Source organism: Palaemon carinicauda, chromosome 23 (assembly GCF_036898095.1).
Source record: "Palaemon carinicauda isolate YSFRI2023 chromosome 23, ASM3689809v2, whole genome shotgun sequence".
NCBI classification, from domain to species: Eukaryota; Metazoa; Arthropoda; class Malacostraca; order Decapoda; family Palaemonidae; genus Palaemon; species Palaemon carinicauda.
In genome coordinates this window covers 76,836,458-76,859,688 of record NC_090747.1, presented here as the reverse complement: position 1 = coordinate 76,859,688, position 23,231 = coordinate 76,836,458, and the positions used below count along the sequence as shown (strand labels likewise).

General features: G+C 46.1%; 2 protein-coding genes and 1 pseudogene across 3 annotated transcripts in view; 1 reads left to right on the top strand and 2 right to left on the bottom strand.

Annotated features, from left to right (window-relative positions):
* LOC137617186 (uncharacterized) overlaps positions 1-19,756 on the bottom strand; it is a 112,542-nt gene extending 92,786 nt beyond the window's left edge. The window contains exon 1 of one of the 2 annotated variants that reach the window (XM_068347066.1): positions 19,664-19,756. The gene's annotated coding sequence lies outside the window, so the exon portion shown is untranslated. Of the gene's footprint in view, positions 1-19,626 lie in introns of both variants that reach the window. The other variant, XM_068347065.1, reaches the window with a different exon arrangement.
* Positions 16,420-19,706, bottom strand: LOC137617668 (uncharacterized; annotated as a pseudogene).
* Positions 19,757-20,025: 269 nt separating the features above from the next.
* LOC137617187 (uncharacterized) overlaps positions 20,026-23,231 on the top strand; it is a 12,348-nt gene continuing 9,142 nt past the window's right edge. The window contains exon 1 of the mRNA XM_068347068.1: positions 20,026-20,081. Coding sequence (XP_068203169.1) covers positions 20,069-20,081 — 13 coding nt within the window. The 5' untranslated portion in view covers positions 20,026-20,068. The remainder of the gene's footprint in view (positions 20,082-23,231) is intronic.

Genomic DNA, 23,231 nt, shown 5'->3' with positions numbered 1-23,231 from the left:
CCTCAGGGACGCCAGGACCGACTTTGGGGTGTCCATCTTGAAGTCAGTCTTGCACACAAACTTGTTGAGGGCTGAGAGGTCTATGACTGGCCTCCAACCTCCCGTTGCCTTCTCCACCAGGAAGAGTCTGCTGTAGAACCCCGGGCCCGGCTCCTGGACTGGTTCTATCGCTCCTTTTGCCAGCATCGCCGAGACTTCCTCTTGCAGAGCTGTCCTCCTCAAGGGGTCCTTTGGAGCCTGTACCCTACTTTCAGAACTGTTACGGTCCACGGGTCTGCACCGTGGTCTTTCCATGCTTGCCAAATATGTCTGAGGCATCCCCCACCTGAAGCATGGGCAGGAGTAGGAGCCCTCTCTCCCTATCTCCTTCTGGAGGAGAGGCCTGCACGCCCTCTCCTGGCTGCCGCGTAGGACGATGTTCCCCTACGGGAGGGCTGCGAAGGTTGTGACCAAGCCGTCGCTGGGGCGTCTCTCCTGGGCTGGCTAGGTGAGGCCCGAGAAGGTGGAGGAGCATCGGAAGCAGTCCTTCTGTGGATGAGTCTTCTCACTGACTGGGGTCTGAGATCACCCTCGTCTTTCCGTTTTCTGACCCTTTCCATTATATCTTCCGCTGCCTTCAGGGGGAAAAGGGAATCGTCCCACAGTGGCAGGTTTCTTAGGGCTCTCGCTTCTCTGTCTGGAATACGTCTGGTTATTCTATTAAGGACTGTGTCCCTCCTCCGCAGGATCCAGTTGGCGGCTTGAGCTAGAGACTGGTAGGAGACAAACTTCAAGGTCCTACCTCCCGAGCTAATCAACTCCTTCAGTAGGGCCTGATTCTCCGGGACCGAGAGGTCATAGGAGGCCTGAACTCCTACAAGGGCGGAGGCCCACCACTCCAGCCAGCAGGACACATTGACCAGGTCCTTGGCTATCTCCTCCATCATCGTAGCCTCTGACTGCGAGAAACAGATCGGAGCCGACGAGGCCCTATCTTCAGGTCCTCCTTGGCCTAAAACCTCGAGAGCTGGTTCCACCTTACAGGCACCTGGTCGCTGTCCCTCAGGAAGGTAAAATTTGCTCTGCGACCTCAGGACTTGGAGTAGCTTGGAGGAACTTTGGGTCTTGGGAGCCTCCGCATGGTTGGCCACGATTTTGTTGACGTGGGCTCTACCCAGCCTAACATCCCTGGCCATCGGTAGTGCTAAGGATAGTCTATGTTGAACAGGGGCCTCTACCAGTCTATTTAGGCTCGAGCGCCAGGGGTCCTCGGAGGAGGGTTTGGGCTCTTCGATCCTGTGATGGCTCCTGATGAACCCTATCACTCTCCTGTATGCGTAGACCTCCGCTGTTGAGCCCTCTGCGTTATCCTCCATATCCTCCGTAGGGTGATCTGCTGCTCGTGACAGAGCCCCTCTGGCGGGGGCCTCCTTACGAGGCTCTGGACGAAGGACGGGCATTGCCGTAGCGGCGAGGGCCTCCGTCCTAGGTCTATCCTTCGTCGTGGAAGATCTGGCTTCCGTGGGCTTGCCCGCCGGGGGGAGCCGTCTCTCCTTCTCCTGACGGTGAAGAGTCACCTTGGAGGATGGGACGAGGCTGCCAGCCGGAAGGGGCGACTCTCTTCGCTGGGCAGATTGAGCTGGAACCTTCACGGCCTTACACCTGTCCGATGGGGCCGGATACGACGTATCCCTCCGCCTGTCGAATCTGCCGCTGGAAGTGAATCTGTCCGGAATTCTAGAGCTAGGGCGCCAACCTGAAGAACTCGGAACTGCTGAGAACTCGAGGAGCTTGCTACGCGGGACCAGCACCCATTCTTCTCCAGGCGATCTATTTCTCCTAAACTTCCTTCTGGGGGACCTGGAGCGTCTACCCCCATGGCGAGACCTGGAGCGTGAGCGGGAACGAGAACGTCTCCTCTGGGATCTCTCGCGACGTCTTCGGGACTTTTTTCGGGCCTCGCCCTCCGAGGAACAGGAACTCGTTACGGCTGACGAGTCTGACGATGCGTCGTACCTCGTCGGCGGGGCGGGCGCGCGAAACCCAGCAGGAGGAATAACCCGACGACCGGTGGAAGACGAGGGCTATAGGAAGACTTCTGGCAAGGTAGTCGACGGCGCTGGAGGGAAGCGTGGGCGATCTTCGATGGGGAACCAGGTTCCGAAGCCTTCCTCCATTCTCAAAGGGGACCTGTAGGGCGTCCTCAGAAGTACCCACCCGAGGGAGTCTGATGGCGGTGAGTCGTCTTTCTCGACAGCGCCCTCGGCTGTAGAGGTACCTGAAAAGCAAGCACGAGAGGCGGGAGAAGAGGCAGTAACATTCTTACCCCACATAGGGTCATCTGACGAGACGTGCCCCACAGGCACCAGGGCTCCGTCTTCAGAACACACACCCGTCCCTCCCTCAGGCCCCTCACTTGCCTGAAATGAAGCCACTACCCCACTATCCTGCAATACAGACTCCTGGGGAAGAGCCGCCGGCTTCTTACCCGCAACGGACTTACCTCATCCCCTACTCTGGGTAGGGGAAGGTGGTATGGAGGCTCGCCCTGACGACGCTCCTGGAGACGCAAGGGGAGAGGAGATGCTCGCCTTCTTAGAGGACCTCTAGGGCGCCTTCTTTTTCGTGCCGAAGCGCACCCACTGAACTTCGTTCCACGATTCGCACACCGGGCACGTGTCCGTAGGGGAACACACTCTGCCCCTACACGACGAACACAAGGAGTGCGGGTCCAACTCCGGTTTCGAAAGAAAAGCACCACACGATTTTCCGGCCATAGGCCCAGGACAACGGCGGGGATGCTCCATTACGCACTAGTAACACACCGTAAGACACAGGAACGCAAAGGGAAGGAACAAGGGAAGCACAAAGGTACCACGTGGGACCGCGGAGACACAATGGAAGGATACAAGTATACCACGTGGAGACCACGCGAGACACAAAGGGTCGGGGACACAAAGAGTCGCACTGGGATTAAGGAGAGCGTCGAGATGTTATCGCGACGCGACCAGAGAACTTACTGGAGGTCGAGACCTGAGAAAGCATGCTCCCTAACCCGTGGTTAGCCTCAGGGCACGTATCACTCCGCCTGAGGTTGACCCCCACAGAAAACGGGAGTAGGATAAACTACACAAAACTCTGGTCGGTTGGGAGGAGATCCCAGATACTCCTAAGAAAGTAGTTCGAGGTAAGTACTCCGTGTTGGACCAACTAGTGCATTACAGTATTTTCACAGTTTTACATTTTTTTTTCTGGGTGGTTGATATTAATTGTTCAGGTTTATTACTGCTCATTACAGATGTCATAAACCCATAGTGTTGCGGGGTTCTCCTTTAAACTTAGTGTAGGATTAGAGTTGTGAAGACAACTGGACCACCCAGGCAATACACACGGTTGCATTTATGCTGTACTAAATTGTGTAGATGTTGTAGCATGGCGTTAGGAACTTATCTGGAATGATATAGATGTTTTTTTTTTGTTTCATTTACAAATAAATATCTTTTTAAATATTAAACTTAGCCGGTGAATATATAATAGGTGAATATATAATAGCTGACGTCTCCGACGGCCCGACAGATCCAAAAACTCGCGAGCGATCGCCGTAAAGGTTGCGGGTGTGCCCACCAGCGCCGACTATCAGCCAGATACCGCATATACTTGTCAACCACTCCAGTTCTTCTCTGTCGGTCTTGCCGACAAGTTGGTTCCACTCGCTGTAGACCTCGAGTTTTCTACCGAATTGGTGAAGTACTTTGTTTTGGTTGTTTTATTGGCGTTCGCTGTGTTGGTGTGTTTTTCATTAAAACTCTTGAAACCCTTTTTTTGGCTTGTGTTTCTTGTTGATGAATTTGGCTTTGACTTGGATTTTCTTTGGTTGTTCAAAATGGCTGACCCTTCTCCTGTATATCGCAAGTGTGCGAGAGAATGTAACAAACGTCTTCCCAAGACCTCTATCGACCCTCATACTGTTTGTTCTAATTGCCAGGGTAAATCCTGCCAATTAGGAGATCGGTGTGAGGAGTGCGTGGTCTTGTCGGAATTCGAATGGCTTGAGTATGAAAAATATACTCGTAAGCTCGAAAGAGATAGGGTGAGGAGAAGCTCCTCTAGATCTTTGGAATTTTCCTCCTCCCATGCCCCTGAACCTAATCCTTCCCCTGTAGTGGTTGTTCCTGAACCCCCTGCTAGCACTCATGAACCGTCTATGCGGGATATGTTTTTAGCGATTCAAGCTTTAGGCGAGAAAGTTGAGTCCTTAGCCTCAGACCGAAACCAGTTAATGTCCGATGTAAAGTTGTTGAAAAGTGGTAAAGCAGAAAATCTAAGTGGTAAAGTGATAAGTGCGCAAAATGTGTTTAGTGTTGCGACCGAGGGTTCGTCTGTTCGTGCTTGTCGCTCCCCTAGTCCGAGACCTCTTTCAGGCTCCCCTGCACCAGGGAGAAGTTATGTCGTAGGACTTAAGGGGGCGAGAGGTGTAAACCAGCGTACAGACGTTCCCTCTTTGGTATCAGACGTTTCTCGTCAAGAAAGTCCTTACCATAAGACGGGTGAGACTAAGTTCTCCTCGTCCTCTGACGACTCATCGCATAAGAAACCTTGGCGCAAGGTTTCTAGGCCCTTAAAGCGAAAGTCAGTCCCTTCAGGACAGGTTCAGCGTCCTGGCTGTAGCCATTGGGGCAGCTCTGACCACTTGCAGTCATAGGATGGCTCTTCGCCTGTTAAGCGAAAGCGTAACACGGAGTCCGAGGGTCTCGGTAGAGGCAATGTTTTGCCAGCGCAGACGTTACCGACGTCACGGCCCGTTCCGACTCTCGTTGACCCGAAGTGGGTTGTCCTGCGGGACATGCAGTCTAAGCTTTCTTCTCTTATGGAAGATTATGAGCATGGACAGGTTCACGATGATCCTTTGCTTGCGGTTCGCCAGTGCGATGAACGTGACTCTGGCCTTCAGCCGCCTAAACGAGTGTTTTCTCGTCCGTTTGATGTTAGTACTAACGTTTCTAGTGCTTTGAAACGCGATGCTAGTTGTGTTCCTCGTCTTTCACGTCAGTCACGTGACGTGGAACCCCCCTTGCTACAGTCTCGGACTGACGCTCAGCAGCTGCCACCGCAGCCCCTCACTGACGTTCGCCGACCGACTCCGTTGCCTCGCCGTGACGTTGAGCGTCTGTCACCGCAGTCGGAAGTTGTTTTGCCTGCTCAGACCCTGCAGTCAATGCAGTCTCGACTTGATGTCGAGCGACATTCAACTCAAACTGTTGTTGCTTGTCAGTCACAAGACTTTCAGTCTTTTCAGCCGCGGCGTGACGTTGTTTCCTCAGCTGTTGCTGCTGCTCCGTTGCTTGTTGACATTGCCTGTCAAGCGTTGCCTCCTAGGCATGTCTCTCCGTATCACGAGACTCGGCAGTTGTCGGACGGAGTTCCGTCGGATGAGGAAGTCGCTGATCCCCTTCCAACTGATATGCCTTTGGGGACTTTTTCAGATGGAGAGGAGCCTAAAGTTGCTCAGCCCTCTCTTGATTTTAAAAAGATCATGCTGATTTTTAAGGAACTTTTTCCTGACCATTTTGTGACTGCTGCTCCTCGTTCACGCTAGGCCTAGCTGCTTCGACGCCGTCATTTACTAAGCTAGTGCTCTCTCGCTCTTCTAAGAGAGCTTTGCGTTTACTAGGCGACTGGTTGATGACCAGGAGGAGCTTGGGGAAGACAGCCTTTGCTTTTCCCCCTTTTAAACTGGCTTCTTGAGCGAGCGTCTGGTATGTCACGGGAGAAGTTCTCGGCTTGGGAGTTCCTGCCTCTGCCCAGGGAGACTTCTCAAGCCTCGTAGACTCTCCCCGTCGTCTGGCCATGAGATGCTCAAAAGTTAGCTGGTCCTCTTCGGACCTTGATCATCTCCTCAAAGGTGTCTATAGGGCCTTTGAAGTTTTTAACTTTTTGGATTGGTCGCTGGGAGCCTTGAGCAGGAAGATCTCTTCAGCCGACCGTGATGTATCTGTGCAAATTATGTCCTGCATGGACAAAGCTATCTGTGGTGGCTCTAATGAACTCGCTGCTACGTTTACGGCAGGAGTCCTTAAGAAGAGGGAGACTCTTTATTCGTTCCTGTCTGCAGGAGTAACTCCCTGTCAAAGGTCGGAGCTACTCTTTGCGCCGTTATCATCTGCCTTATTCCCACAGCAGTTGATTAAGGATATCGCAGCATCGCTAGTACAAAAGGATACCCATGACTTGATGGCTACGTCAGCGCGTAAGGCTGCTCCTTCCTCATCCTCTTATGTCGTTAGACCTAAGTTCGATACTCCAGCGACGAGATTTATCCCGCCCTTTCGTGGCAGAGCTCCCAGTAAGGGAGGCGCTCGTGCCGATAGTAAGAGAGGTAAGAGGAGAGGATCTAAGTCCTCCCGTGGCAGAGTCTGACTGCCCACGTCCTCAGACAGCGGTAGGGGCCAGATTAACCAACTTCTGGCAGGCCTGGGAGAAGAGGGGTGCAGACCGGGAGTCTGTTTTGTTGCTAAAGGAGGGGTACAAAATACCTTTTGTACGGAGACCTCCTCTGGTAAAAGTCCCTATAGACCTCTCTCCCAGGTATCGAGAGGAGTCAAAGAGACAGGCACTACAGCTGCAGGTGTCTCAGTTGCTAGAGAAGGGAGAGGTGGTGAAAGTCTCGGACCTTCAATCACCGGGGTTTTACAACCATCTCTTCCTAGTTCCAAAGTATACAGGAGGTTGGAGGCCGGTGCTGGATGTCAGTGCTCTCAACGTTTTTGTTGTCAAAACAAAATTTACGATGGAGACCACCAAGTCCGTCCTAGCAGTAGTCAGAGAGGGAGACTGGATGGTCTCTCTCGACCTGCAGGATGCGTACTTCCACATTCCTATACACCCGGATTCTCAGCCGTATCTGAGGTTTGTATACAGGAATGTGGTGTACCAATTCCGAGCACTGTGCTTCGGCCTCAGCCCTGCTCCTCTTGTTTTTACGAGGCTCATGAGAAATGTAGCAAAATTTCTACATTTGTCGGGAATTCGAGCCTCCCTGTACCTGGACGACTGGCTGCTCAGAGCGTCGTCCCGTCATCGCTGTCTGCAGGACCTTCAATGGACGTTGGATCTTGCAAAGGAGTTGGGCCTGTTGGTGAACATAGAGAAGTCTCAGCTGACTCCCTCCCAAACGATTCTCTATTTGGGGATGGAGATACAGAATCTAGCTTTTCGGGCTTTTCCGTCTGCCACCAGGATAGAGCAAGCCTTGCTCAAAGTCCGTCTCATGCTAGAGAAAGACCATTGCTCTGTGAGAAGTTGGATGAGCCTCCTAGGGACGCTATCATCCCTGGAACAGTTTATCTCTCTAGGGAGACTTCACCTTCGCCCTCTCCAGTTCCATTTAGACACCCATTGGAACAAGAACAAGACTTTGGAGGCGGTCTCGATCCCGATCTCCGAACCAGTCAAGACTTGCCTGAGCTGGTGGGACAGCAATATACGTCTTCGAGAAGGTCTGTCCCTGGCAGTCAAGAACCCAAACCACGTGATATTTTCAGACGCGTCGGATTTGGGTTGGGGAGCGACTCTGGACAGTCTGGAAAGTTCGGGTCTTTGGACGACAGAGCAGAGAAGCCTTCACATCAACTGCAAGGAGCTGTTGGCTGTTCACTTAGCACTGACAAGTTTCGAGAGTCTTCTTCGAAACAAGGTGGTAGAAGTGAATGCGGACAACACCACGGCCTTGGCGTATATCTCCCAAGCAAGGAGGCACTCACTCCCTCGCTCTGTTCGTCATCGCAAGGGACCTCCTCATCTGGTCAAGAGATCGAGGCATCTCACTGTTGACGAGGTTCGTCCAAGGGAAATTGAACGTCTTGGCGGACTGTCTCAGTCGGAAGGGCCAGGTGATCCCTACAGAATGGACCCTCCACAAGGATGTGTGCAAGAGTCTTTGGATGACTTGGGGTCAGCCCACCATAGACCTCTTTGCAACCTCGCTGACCAAAAGGCTCCCAACTTATTGCTCTCCAGTCCCAGATCCAGAGGCGGCCCACATAGATGCTTTTCTGTTGGACTGGTCGCACCTGGACGCTTACGCATTTCCGCCGTTCAAGATGGTCAACAAGGCGTTACAGAAGTTCGCCTCTCACGAAGGGACAAGGTTGACGTTGGTTGCTCCCCTCTGGCCCGCGAGAGAATGGTTCACAGAGGTACTTCAATGGCTGGTAGACGTCCCAAGGAGTCTGCCCTTACGGATGGATCTCTTACGGCAACCGCACGTAAGGAGACTTCATCAAAGCCTCTCCGCGCTTCGTCTGACTGCCTTCAGACTATCGAAAGACTCTCAAGAGCTCGAGGCTTTTTGAAGGAGGCAGCCAGAGCGATCGCGAGGGCTAGGAGATCATCTACTATCAAGGTCTACCAGTCGAAGTGGGAGGTATTTAGAGAGTGGTGCAAGTCCTCCTCTATTTCCTCTTCCAGTACCTCTGTAGCGCAAATTGCGGACTTTCTCCTGCATCTGAGAAATGTTCGCTCCCTCTCTGCTCCCACCATTAAAGGCTACAGAAGCATGTTGGCTTCTGTTTTCAGACATAGAGGCTTGGATCTGTCAAATAACAAAGATCTCCAAGACCTCCTTAAGTCTTTCGAGACCTCTAAGGAGCGTCGTATGTCAACTCCTGCTTGGAACTTGGACGTGGTCCTGCAGTTCCTGATGTCAGACAGGTTTGAGCCATTACATTCAGCCTCCCTGAAGGATCTCACCCTCAAGACACTTTTATTAGTGAGCTTGGCTTCGGCTAAAAGGGTCAGTGAGATCCATGCCTTTAGTAAGAACATCGGCTTCTCTACGAATAAAGCTATATGTTCTCTTCAACTTGGTTTTTTGGCCAAGAACGAACTGCCTTCTCGTCCTTGGCCTAGATCTTTTGAAATACCTAGTCTGTTAGAAATTGTAGGTAATGAAGTTGAAAGAGTGCTGTGCCCCGTGAGAGCTCTCAAGTTTTACTTAGCTCGAACTAAACCTATACGAGGTGGTTCTAAGGCCTTATGGTGCTCCGTTAAGAAGCCCTCGTTGCCCATGTCTAAAAATGCGTTATCGTACTTTATTAGATTTTTAATCCGGGAAGCACATTCTCATTTAAATGAGAAAGATCGTTGTTTGCTTAAGGTCAAGACTCACGAAGTGAGAGCAATAGCGACTTCGGTGGCTTTTAAGCAAAATAGATCTCTTCGAAGTATTATGGACGCGACCTTTTGGAGGAGCAAGTCAGTGTTCGCTTCATTTTACTTAAAAGACGTCCAGACTCTTTATGAGGACTGCTACACCCTGGGTCCATTCGTTGCAGCGAGTGCAGTAGTGGGTGAGGGTTCTACCACTACATTCCCTTAATCCCAATATCCTTTTAATCTTCTCTTGAAATGTTTTTTAATCTTGTCTTGGGTTGTACGGAAGACTAGGAAGTCTTTCGCATCCTTTTTGATTTGGCGGGTGGTCAAATGTTGTTTCTTGAGAGCGCCCAGATTAAGGGTATTGATGAGGTCCTGTTATAGGGGTGTTCGCCCTGGATATAACAGCTCCTGGAAGTCTTTCAGCATCCTGGAAGGATGGCTGGGCTTCGCGAGGAAAGCGGACTAATGAGGCAGAGTAATCATCAGAGTCAGCTTCCTTACCAGGTACCTATACTTAAGTTGGTTTTTTATGAAATATTTGTCAAAAAACTCTTGAGCATATACGCCTTTATTGTATTAATACTGGTCTCTACCCACCACCATGGGTGTGAATCAGCTATTATATATTCACCGGCTAAGTTTAATATTTAAAAATGATATTTTCCTTATAAAATAAATTTTTGAATATACTTACCCAGTGAATATATAAGATTAAAGGCCCTCCCTTCCTCCCCGATAGAGACCCAGCGGACTGAGAAGAACTGGAGTGGTTGACAAGTATATGCGGTATCTGGCCGATAGTCGGCGCTGGTGGGCACACCCGCAACCTTCACGGCGATCGCTCGCGAGTTTTTGGATCTGTCGGGCCGTCGGAGACGTCAGCTATTATATATTCACCTATTATATATTCACCGGGTAAGTATATTCAAAAATTTATTTTATAAGGAAAATATCATTTTGCTTGTTTTTATGAAGACAGAATTTCATTCCAGAAAAGGGAGCGCAGATGTGTGCTGGCGCGCAGGTGATCGTGTGCGTACTTTTTCTTTTACTTAGTATAATTGTTTTTTTTCAGTTTTTTTTTTTTATACTGATCCTGAAAACATCGCTAAAAAAATTAATAAATGTTCCCTTTCACCTAGTGTTGTGACCCTTACTTAAAATTGAAGCTATCTAACCTGAAATTCAAGCTATTCATGTATACTGCTCATTTTTCCCAGAAATGAATCAGCGGTCACGCTACAGCAAGCTCAAGGCAAGGGAAGATGAGGAGCAAGTAGGGTTCTTGCTGGATCCCCTTGCCCAGTATAAAATCAAGGGATGGTGCCAAGTTCATCCTTGATTGTTTGCCTCATACCCAGATTTTTGGGTAATACACCGTTGTATATTTTTTGTGTAGTGAACATTGGAGTGTGGTTGGTATTCGGACACTAGGCAGTTCGGGTGCTACCTCTGGCCACAGTCCGCAAATCACTACATAATTTTTGGTGCCCCGCCCCGGGAAACACCTTTAGATATGGCATCGTTATCAAGTAAACGCCGAAAGGTTAAGAAGAGCCTGTGCCGGGATGTGGAGAGTCTTGTCCAGATTGTCAGTGACCTGGCAACTCAGGTCAAGTCCCTGACACTTCAAGTGGCGGCCCTGAAGAACATTGAACCATCACCAACATGCTAAATTGCCACTGGGGTCACAACCACAGTGACCACCAGTGCTCCTTCTACGTCCCCTGCTTGGCTAAATATCAATGGTCTGGCAGTCCCAGTAACTGGAGCAGAGCCAGTGATTGGAGGTCTCCAGCCTCCTCCAGGGTTCACACCATTACACCCCTCCTGCACCAGGCTTCTGGGAGTCTCCTGTTCAAAGTGGACTGCTTGCTTCCTCGCCTGTTCCAGCAACTAACCCCATTAGTCCACCAGAGACTACAGCCAATAGACTAGGAGAGCAGTTCCTTGACAACCCGGCTGAAGCCAGTAGGCCAGAAAAGGCTCCAGCAGATACAGCTGACGCAGTTCTTGCCCAGACAGGGGCCATTCCAAAGCGGAGACGTCAAGCCAAGGAAAAGGCCAGACCAGCAATACCTGAAATTTTGACTACTGTATGTCCCAGGAGTCCACTAGCGAAGATTCTGGTGACATTTCCAGCACCTGTCTCAGTGTCAGCTCAGACAACACTGTCTCCATCAACCACGTCTAGTCCCTCCAGACAGAATGCAGTCTGTCTGATCTGATCAAAGTCCTCGACTTCAGGAGGAACCCCAAGCCTGGAATCTTCCATCTAGAAGCTGGCCAGAGCTTTTCCCGATTCCTGAAGGATTTTGAGGCCTACTGCGCGAGTAAATATACCGCAGGAAGCTCTGGCCGGTGGACCGTTGATCTCGGAAGATTTCTTAAGGGAGAAATCCAGGAAGCGTTCTCGGCCATGGGGGGAAGCATCTTTTTTATTTTTTTTTGCGGGGGAGGGGGGAGAGGGTGAGCGGAGACTTGTTATCCGAAAGGAATTGAATCCAGGATCCAGTACCACTGGATTCTGAGTCTTTGCAACAAACTCAGGGACGAAGCTGAATGTTACCTCTCCCCATCCCCTTGAAAGGACGATGTCATAAGAGAGACCATGAAGTTCACCGACTCGTTTGGCCAAAGCCAAAACGAGTAGGAGCACTGCCTTCCAAGTAAGTTGATCTGTTGCCTGGCATTATGGTTAGTAGGGAGATCGTTAGAGACAGAAGAACTTGAACCACGCTCCAAGGGGGAGGTCTCACATCCACCTGAAGACAGGTAAGTTCGTAACTCCGTGTGAGTAAAGAAAGTTCTAGCAATGAGATGTCCATTCCTTTCAGTTTGGAGGCAAGGCTCAAGGCTGAACGATAGCCTTTCACTGCCGAAACTGAGAGGCGCATTTCCTCCAGCAAATACACGAGGAACTCCTCTATTGCTGGAACAGTGGCATCAAGTGGAGAGATACCCCTTCCACAACACCAACCACAGAAGACGTTCCACTTCGCCTGATAGACTGATGCTGAAGATTTTTCCTGATATCCAGACATCCTATCTAAAACCTTTTGTGAAAATCCTCTCTGAGTAAGGAGATGCTGGATAGTCTCAAGGCATGAAGACGTAGCAAAGCTAGAGCTTTGTGATAGATGTTGACATGTGGATATTTACATAGATGTCGTGGAGGAAGTTCTCTTGGAGGCTTCGTCAGGAGCTGCAAAGGGTCTGGGAACCATTTTACATGATGCCATTGCGGAGCTATGAGGGTCATTGAGAGGTTGACCGATATTCTGACCTTAGTATTCTTCTCATAAGACAGAACGGGAGAAAGGCGTAAATGTTGATGTTGTATCTCTGATGTTGGAATGCATCTTGCCAGAGAACCTTGGGATCTGTTGCTGGGGAGTAGTATAATGGGAGCCTTAAGTTCAGGCCTGTTGCAAACAGATCCACCGTTGGAAAACCCCACAAAGTCAGGACTCTGTTGGCTACTAGATGATCCAAAGATTATTTGGTAACCACTATCAAAGTTGCTCAGCTCAGATTGTTGGCGAGCACATTCCTTTTGCCAGGAATGAAGTGGGCTGATAGTGAGACCGAGTGGACTTCGGCCCATCTCAGGATAGTGGCTGCGAAAAAGTACCAACTAGCTTGTTGATGTAAGCCACTACTACGGTGTTGGCGCTCATCACCTCCAATCAGTGACCCACCAGGAACTGATGGAACTTTTGAAGGGTGACGTAGCTAGCCTTTATCTCTAAAATCATTCCTAGGTATACCAGTCTTTGAGTGGGAAGCAGGGATGACTTCTCGAGGTTTACCATTAATGCCAGATCTTGGCAAAGCCTCAGATGTTTGTCTCGGTGCTGAAGAAGGGTTGCCACCGAATCTGTCAGCATCAGCCAGTCGTCCAGATAACGAAGGAGACAAATGCCAAACCTGTGAGCCAAGGATGACACGAGGGTGAACACTGGTGAAGACTTGGGGTACTGTGGAAAGACCGAAGCACAGTACCCTGAACTGGTGTTTCCTGTTGCCTAGGCTGAATCTTAGATACTTCCTAGAAGACGGATGGATTGGGATCTGGAAGTATGTCCTTTAAATTCAGTGTGCACCAGAAGTCCTGTGGTCTTACTGCTTGTCTGACCATGTCAGAGCTCAGGAGTCGATGACTGGTCTCCAGCCTAGCCTCCAGATGCCTTGTTCACAAAAAAGAGTAGACTGCAGAAGACTGGGGAGTCATCAAGGACCTCTTGGAGAGCGCCCTTCTCCAACATGTTTTAAACTTTGGCCCGGAGGGCCAACCCCTTTGCTGATCCCATCGCAAAGTAGTTTATCGTCACTGGAGCCTTGATCAGTGGAGGGAGAGATGAAATGAACAGGAAGCAATACCCTGAAAGAATCACCGAGACTATCCAGGGTTTGCACGAGCTACATCCACCTGTTCCAGCAGCTTTGTAGCCATCCTCCCACTGTTGAACAAGCAGGGGGTCATCTGTCCTATCGTTTGTGGACACTACCTGGAGCCTTGATCAGTGGAGGGAGAGATGAAATGAACAGGAAACAATTCCCTGAAAGAATCACTGAGACTATCCAGGGTTTGCACGAGCTACATCCACCTGTTCCAGCAGCTTTGTAGCCATCCTCCCACTGTTGAACAAGCAGGGGGTCATCTGTCCTATCGTTTGTGGACACTACCTGGAGCCTTGATCAGTGGAGGGAGAGATGAAATGAACAGGAAACAATTCCCTGAAAGAATCACTGAGACTATCCAGGGTTTGCACGAGCTACATCCACCTGTTCCAGCAGCTTTGTAGCCATCCTCCCACTGTTGAACAAGCAGGGGGTCGTCTGTCCTATCGATTGTGGACACTATCACTGCCCTGATACCAGCTCCAAACCATGGTTGTCTGCTGATGCTGGCGCTGTCTGACAGATCCCCTGAAGAGAAGGAAGTTTAAGGGTCCCTCTGATGAGTCTTGAGGTCTGAACCAGAAGTCTTAGCTCGAGTTGAATCCTTCTTAGCGGCAGGCAACTTCGAGATCTTGAATTCTTCCAGTTTGCTCCTTTCATCCTTCCCCAGCGGTCGCGCTGTTATGCGTTTGCGTGGAGGGGAATGGGGTGACGGTGACGTGTGGAGAGGAAGCCTACTTCTCCTGGGAGAGAGGATTGAAGTTCTCGGAGGAGATGACTCTACCTTTTCACTCCTGTTCAGTCTCCTTGTGCACACCTGCCTGTGTCGTGGAGGCCTGCTGTGACTTCTTGGAAGTCAAAGGCTGATGACGTCTGTTCTCTTTCCCTCTATGTTTTGGCCACTGAGCCAGCAGAGGCTGCTGGAGAGTCGGAGAACGCTGATGCGTTGACAAGCGATGCCATGGAGCGCGTTGATGTAAAGGAGAATGCCGACCCTTTGACAAGCGCTGATGAGTTGATGAGCGTTGGCGAGTGCTGACACTTAGGTGAACGCAGACGCGGGGGTGAAGACTGACGCGTTGGACAGCGTTGATGTGGATGCAGTCAATGACGCATAGGTGAGCGTTGACGCTTAGCCGAATGCTGAAGAGTGGTAGGCGTCCTGTGAGAGGATGGGCAATGCGTTATTGAAACGCAAGTGGGAGAACGACGTTCTGACTCAACGCGTTGTTTCGGTGAACAGCGAGAACGGTGCTTGGGAGAATGACGTGTTGGGGATAGGCATGTTGGAGGGAGAACGATGATCAGGAGAATCGTGAGAAAAAGTGTAGGCGAAATCCGATCAAAGAATCGCTTGGGTTGGGTGCGATGGCAATGATCGGCGAGCAGTAGGTTGACGAGCAGCTGTACAGGAACCAGGAGACTGATGAGCAGGAAGTCGGTGAGTTGGCGAACGGAGAATCGGAGGTCGGCAAGCAGCCAAACATTGGTCAGGCGGCAGGATGTGCCCTTTGGAAGGGCAAACACCCTCCGAAGAGGATCGTGGACGATCCTTCGGCGCAATTACCCTAGAGGCACGCGAAGGTCAGGAACCAGGCGAAGCAGGATGAGAAGGATCCTCCGAAGAGGATAGCTGCGAGGACAAGGCCGATAAACCAAAGAGGCGTTTCTTCACTGATGGTGAAGGAGCACTTCTAAGGCAAAGAGGAAGAAAAGAACGTTGGGTCTATGACCACGATGACACCCCATACGGAAGGGAGGATCAGCAAGCTGATCAACTTGAAGCAACAACAGGCCTCCGAAGACGTCTCTATGAGTAAACCCCATCGGAAGGGGGAAACACTTGTAAGAGAGATAGGCCTAGGACTTTGCTCGCCCCCTGAAGGATGGTTAGCATGTGGGGAAGCGCAGTCTTCGGCAACCATGGAAGAAGCAGACAAAGCAAGAGAGACGGGTGGCAGGGCAGAAGACGAGTCCTCTGACACCACAACATCAACGAGGGATAAAGGGTCTACCTCCGATGCTGACGAACGCTACAACCCAGCACCTCTGATGCAGTAGTCTCCTTGGAAGAAGGGCCTGGCAAATCTGTAAAGGGGAGACAAAGACAAGGACTCACCCAGGGGGAGAAGTGGGGCCGCTTCACTAGAGGAAGCAACACCGTCTCTCGAGGACCGAGGTTGTCCAGGAGTTAAATGGTCTACGCTACTGCTCGATGGTCCCCCGGAGGAGACCGTTCTAGCAGGAGCTTCGGAGGAAGGTCGGAAAGCGGAAGGAGCCCTGGTTTTCTTCTGCTTCGAAGTAACCTTTGAAGGAGAAGAATTCCGTTTGGACTTCTTACGCCAGAGCCTGAACCTTTCCTACTGGGACACAGATCACTCCTGGCATTCACTACACTTGTTAGATTCACCACATCACTGTCTCAGGTAGGTTGCCAGTCACTACGGCCCTCAACCAGTACGGCCCCAGTCACTTCGGCCTCTGACCCTAGTCACTACGGCCACAATATGAGTCACTACGGCACCCATCCCTAGTCACTTCGGCCGTCATTAGAAAGAGTATTTTTTAATGAAAATTGGTATTCATTGGTGTCCTTGCATTAATACAAAATAAAAGAATATATATATATATATATATATATATATATATATTATATATATCATTATAAAACATGTTGATAGAAAGAAAAATATATTTAATTAAAAGAAAATACCTATACAACCAGAATGTATGGTTCATACAAACTGTACAAATTGTACCCGTGCTAAACAAATAAGGGAATCTGATATACAGTATACATATATTTAGATTTAAAACTCATGATCTGAAATCTAATATATAGTATGTTTAAAACTTAAGATACAATATATAAAACAGCATTTATTTGGAAGGTCCATTTGTATATAACTTAGAACATGCTTTTAAAAGGTGATTGGTGGTAATTTCGTGGTCTTCATACCGTTTCCATAAGGCAAATATTTTGCCTTGCACTGTTCTAAACTGACAGCGCTGGCAACGTGTGTGTTTACCATCCTTGACAAGACGGACCTCTACAGCTACATTTTTGGCTTCTTTGTACAATAATGGTACTAAAACATAAAATGGAATATGAGATGTGTCTGCCATACCATTCAGCTTTCTGTGGTATCCCTCTACGTCATTGTTGGTAAGGATACTCTGGCCGAATACAGTCCAGTCACTTGGCGCCCAGAATCCACTTTAATATAATCCATTAAATTTTTAAGTGGTCCAGGAGGCACTCGTAACTCAAGCTGTTCAAATGTTGTTTTTATGTGTTCCTCGGGGAGGAATGGAAGTACCATGAGCTGCCTTATAAAATCCTTAGTTGGGCAATGATTCATGTATGGTGCAGCCAATCCTATTTCTTGGATTTTTCTCCAAATGGCTTGATTCCAATGGAACGAGCATCCTTGCTATTTTATCATTGGGAGTAATGTCCTAACAGCCGACCATACAGCAATTTCAAAACTTAAAACCAATTTCTCTACTTTACATTCCTGTAGTAAGTCTGAAATAACTTTAAAAACTTTCTTATAATCTTTCTTTCTCTTCTCCGACATGAGGGTAAATACTAAAGGTACTTGTTTTATATTTCCTTCTATTCCTTTCACAAATTATCTGGTTCATCAGGTCTGTTACTCTGTCTAAGACGATTTAGAGACCGTGCTATGTTAACTGTATTTAAACAGGCTGCATCATCCGCTTCTGTGGCAGTTATAGCACAATCCACTAAAGAAAAAGCTGATGAAAAATGTTAACCTTCTCTTTGGCTAAGGCCTTTGCAGTAGAAATGACTTCAGCCGTAAAAACAGCACCTTGTTGGGATTGATGAACATGATGATGAGATCCTCCGGTGAAAGTTGAGCCATTCTGAAGGACTCATAGAATTATTAAGAGTTGTTATTATTTTCTTGTATTTCTTAATCATTTATTTTTAATATATATTTGCAAGTTTATTCGTTTATTGTCTTTCCCATGTTCGTTATTGTTTTTTTTTTTTCTTTTTTTGATTTGATTGGTATTTGTTTTTTTTAATTAATTATTTTGCATGTTTATCTATGTGCACTTTTATTCTCTCTCTCTCTCTCTCTCTCTTGAGAAGATAAACACATAAATAAAATAATAAGAGAGAGAGAGAGAGAGAGAGAGAGAGAGAGAGAGAGAGAGAGAGAGAGAGAGAGAGAGATTGACATGTGCTCTCTCTCTCTCTCTCTTAAGAAACAAAGAAAGCCAAGAAGGAGAAGAAGAAGAGAGAGAGAGAGAGAGGGGGGGACCACTGTGGTTCTTATATTTCAGTTACCATCTTGGGAGGCCGTAGTGATTGGTATTTGTTTTTTTTAATTAATTATTTTGCATGTTTATCTATGTGCACTTTTATTCTCTCTCTCTCTCTCTCTTGAGAAGATAAACACATAAATAAAATAATAAGAGAGAGAGAGAGAGAGAGAGAGAGAGAGAGAGAGAGAGAGAGAGAGAGAGAGAGAGAGAGAGAGAGAGAGAGAGAGAGAGAGAAATTGACATGTGCTCTCTCTCTCTCTCTTAAGAAACAAAGAAAGCCAAGAAGGAGAAGAAGAAGAGAGAGAGAGAGAGAGGGGGGGACCACTGTGGTTCTTATATTTCAGTTACCATCTTGGGAGGCCGTAGTGACTAGGGTTGACGGTGAGAGAGGCCGTAGTGACTAGGGCCGAAGTGACTGGGGCCGTAGTGGTTGAGGGCCGTAGTGACTGGTTCCCCTCAGATAGACCGGGCAAAGGCGGTGAGGATCAGTGTCCTCTGCGGACATAAAGGTACCACAGGTGCGGCCCTCAAGACCAGGGCACGTACGCATCTCCGCAGGAAGGTGCGGATACACACTCAATATAAAAAACAACAAAGATTAATGGCAGTCCAAATATGTGAGGAGGAAGAGCGGCAACAACCATTCTCCATCTAAGCCAAAAGCAGAAAAGTGAATCACAGTCACAGGTGTGTGAGTGAGAGGGGTAGCAAGCCACCCGCCCTATACCCTGCTAACTAGCAGTATGGATAGTTAACCCTCACTAAATTTTAATGGCTCATCCATTCATGCACACTGTGGTTCCCCAATTGTTTCCATAAGGTTTGGTAGGAACACTCATGAATGGGTAATTTGCCTCAATATTCATGGTCAGAAATGGATAGAACACAATATAGCAAGTAGGAAAAATATATGATTTATGTATTTGGCTATAAATTAAAGTATCAGGGGTGTATGTATGATAGTGGCCACCTGTATGTATGATTACAGCTAACCTAGAATACGCCAGTGTAAGGGAGGCTGCACGGGGGTGTTAAGCAAGTAGGTAAGGACACGGATTGTAGGTTAGGTTAGGGGGGATAGTTTAGGTTAGGGGGGAAAGTTTAGGTTAGGGGGGAAAGTTTAGGTTAGTTGATGTCCATTTTTAATCGACGCGGGAGGAACTGGCCGCTGATATACAAAGGCTTCAAGTATCGTATATTTACCAATAACATTGATTTCAAACTGTCGTATTTTAGACCAAGACGAACAGCAAATTTTCCATAAAGAAAATCAATTTGACAAGTATATAATAATTTTTCCCCTGCTCCAATGAACTACATTCGCTTCTTGAAAACAAATAACTAAGAGGACCAAAATATACAATGTTTTGATTCTGCTTCTGTTTAAGCAAGCAACTAGCAACAGAAGCAAAACCTTTAGGTTTTTAAGAGAGGAGGCACCTGTGGGGGGTACCCAAGATGACAAAGGGAACAAACAGGTTTTTTCTTTTATTAAATAGTTAACTTCGTTACTGCACTTTTCCATCAGCAAGATATTGGGTTCAAAATAGTGTATTTACAGAATATCTATTCAATTATTTAATTTTCAATGTCTCTACTAATGTTGCATCACCCTATAATGAAAACGAATGAAATAGGGATAACATTACAGTACACGTCACTTAGTTGTGCTGAATGGGCAGGGCTGGCATAAATCGCATATCTACCAATGCAATGGCAAATTTAGATGCAGTTATATAATACACAAGATGGACAACTATTGAACAAATAGGGAAAAATAAAACTTACTAGTAAACAACGGAGAAGTATACAAATAACAACATACCAGCTGACGATGTCATTGACAACACACAGATACACGGCGCCATCTTTTGTTTACTTTTACTACTACGAGTATTTTGTCCGAATCCCATTCTAAGATTATATATGATATTTTCTTTTCTAGTATAAGATGCATATATCTCTGTATATAGACCTATAATGCATGATTTAGATAATATTTAATATTAAAATTGTTAATTTGCCAAATAAAATGTTAAAAAATATGAATTCACGCATTCCAGTGCATGAATATATTTAAATAAACCGAACACCTTGGGGGACTTTTGTGGCTTGACTTTTGAATATTTGTATAGGAGTCCAGGGCAGTCAATTCTATAACCTAGGAGGTGCCGATGGAAAGGCGAATCCCTCCGCCCAACAACAACAATATAGATTTTGTTTCCTTGTAATGCTTTTGCCTGGTAAGAGGACATTTCCTTAATTTCTCATAAAATAAACTAAAGTGCAAAATTTTCTTAACGCTCTAATGAATAATGGTAATTTATATAAGATGTAATTCAAAACTGGATCATATAAATATGAAAATATTCCTTGTAGCGAGGTATAACTTTGCTATTTGAGAAACCCCAAATTATGGTTGCATGATAAGGAAAAACTGACTGTCAATGAAATCATACCAATAGTCAGCTACAGACGTTTTGAGAGATTTCGGCATTTTTTTCCTTTTGTAATCTTGCATGTGAATTTCCAAGACATTTCTCTGGCTTCCTTCCTTCCTTCATTGACGCCAGTGGTAAGCAGAATTGCTGGGTTCCTACTTTATTTGGACGGATGAGACCTTTCCTTAATGACATAAGTTGCGTTTTACATGAAAATAAGAGTTATGACAAGGAAACAGTGAACATATGCGTGTCTCGTATGTAAATCTGGAGTGGACAGGATGTAATTTTCATCATGTATGGCATCACAAACTGTATGTCTTTCTTAATTCCACCAATGATAATAATATAAAGCGCATCGCATGATTGCGTCCTTAATTTATTAATGAAGTGAAATTAACAAAGCAGGAATATATAAAAATCCAAAAGGCCTCAATTGCTGAAAAAGGGGCTAAAATTGTTGAATTAGAATATTCATGAGTTAAAGCCAGTTTGGTACTTGATAAATTTATCACAGACCATTGACCTAAAACTAAATAATTTTGCGAAAAAAAATATGAATCGTTGTAAAAATTTAGAAGAGATTATCTTTCAAAATAAAATAAAATTATTAGATGAGGTAGTAACGGGAGTGCTTCCTGTCCCCCACCCCCACCCCAACCCCCACCCCCCAAAAGAAGAAGAGTAAAACTTACACAAATTTAAGGAAGATAATCTGTTGTTAATAAAGTCTTCACAGGTTTCATGCACAATCACTGATATTTTGATAGAGGTAGACAAAGTCCAGAGATATTGCAATGGTCAATGTCGGGTCTCCCACAAATAGAAACGTAAATCTTGCTTATGGAACCAGTAGACACGAGACAGAATTAGAATATATAACATGAATGATGGTAAAGCTGCAAAAAGAAAAAAAATGGTAAGCTGGAATGATGAAAGTGAATAGGTCGATATGGTAAACGAATTAATTAACAGAAATCGTTACTGTACTTACAGTTAATCCCTAATGTATAGGAGAGTAAAAGTATGAAATTTTAGAAACCTACTGTAGAAGGGACTTCCCATATCATTCTGAGATAGGATTCGGAAATTCTAAAGGCCATTTATGACAACAGGATACAATCATTACTCCAGGTAGCATATGACACACGTGACAGATAGGCCTACCATGTGTTAACTTATATAAATTTTCAGAGAGATATGGTCATATTAAGAATTGTTGTAAGTTCGACAAAGATAGCAAGGCATGTGGAAATTGTACTGGTGATTATTGGACGAAAGAATGTATTTCAGGTTTTGTCAAGTCACTTAATTATTTATGACAGAAAATAAACTTAGATTAGTCATCAGATGAATTAGACAGGGTACGAAGTTTTTCATGTGGATTAGCACCAATGTGGATGTGGATCATGGATACAAATGTTGATCTAAAATAAAAAATAAAAAAGACTGAGCATTCGAGTTCATATTATTACGTCCTGGTTATGATAATATAGCACTAATTGCCAGTGGTGGCAAATGTCCTTAGGATTACAAATGCTTTTAAAAAGATACAGTATTCTTGTCGTTAATTTCACCAACTTATATTGCTTACATAGTGTGAATTGGTGTTAATAAGATGAGTTATTGGCATGAGTGGTAGACAATATGGAAGCACTACATTCACATTTATATTAATTATCAGGTGGTTTATTATATCTTGGTAGACACAGTCTTCTATAATTTATCAGTAAACAGAAAGGGAACACTATGTGGATAGTGTTGGACACTTAATGAGTACAATCTTGGGATTAAAAAAAAATCAAAATTGCCCTATTTGCAAAAAAAAAGAAAAAAAAAACTATCTGTGTTAACATAAATATTGCAATATAACATTATTGTAATGACAAATTTCTGTTGATATTAGTTCATGTAGTGAACTTACTTTTGGAATGTGATGCTGCATTTCTTATGGAGCTTTTTGCCACATTTATTGCAATTCGGACGTGTGTTTTTCGAGAGATTAATGCTCAAGAAAGTGATTTCGCTTATGTCGTACTGTCTTGCCTTTGGTAAGATGATACTGGCATTCCTTGTCTTTCTGGATGTTTGGATTTTTAACCAGAATAGGGATATTCCACGTCAGATATCCTTATGGGTCAGGTGAGAGCTAGAATTCACATGCTGGTAGAATTTGTAGATAGTTATAATTTATAATGGATATATATATATATATATATATATATATACATATATATATATATATATATATAGAGAGAGAGAGAGAGAGAGAGAGAGAGAGAGAGAGAGAGAGTGTTAGCTGATATGAGAATATACTCCACCACCATTTCTTTGATGGCAGCCTTGACCTGTAGGTAGACAACATTTGGTTTCATTATTATTTGCATACCAAAGCCATTTCTTTGTTATGCATAGGTCTACATATTGGATATAGCTACTCCACTGCCATTTTCCTATATATGCTGTTATAATCCAATCTTGGGCATATAATCGTATCATCTGATTTGCAGTCCTAAGAAACTCCATTTTCTTATATCTTTTTTTTTTTTTTTTTGGGGGGGGGGGGGCAAAGTTCCACAAGCACTGAAGCCTGTTTTGTAAAATCAACCATCAATGCATAACTGATGAAAAATTTGTCAAAAAATATGACATGTGAATACTTATTCACTGCTGGTACCAACATGTCGACAATGACTTGAAATGCAAGCTTCTAGCTTCCTGTTTTCTTCTCTACTACAGTAAATTGAAAAGATATATGGAATAGATGGACAGCAGCACTGCACATCAGCCAAATCTTATAACCAAATTTGACAGGTTCATTTCTTATGAACTGCTTACCACTACGATGGCCGTAATAAAGGATCATTAACACATCAATGCTCAGAAACTCATGAAAAAATGACATTTTTTTAAACAAGTCTCTCAGATTATATCAAACAGAGGTAAAATCAT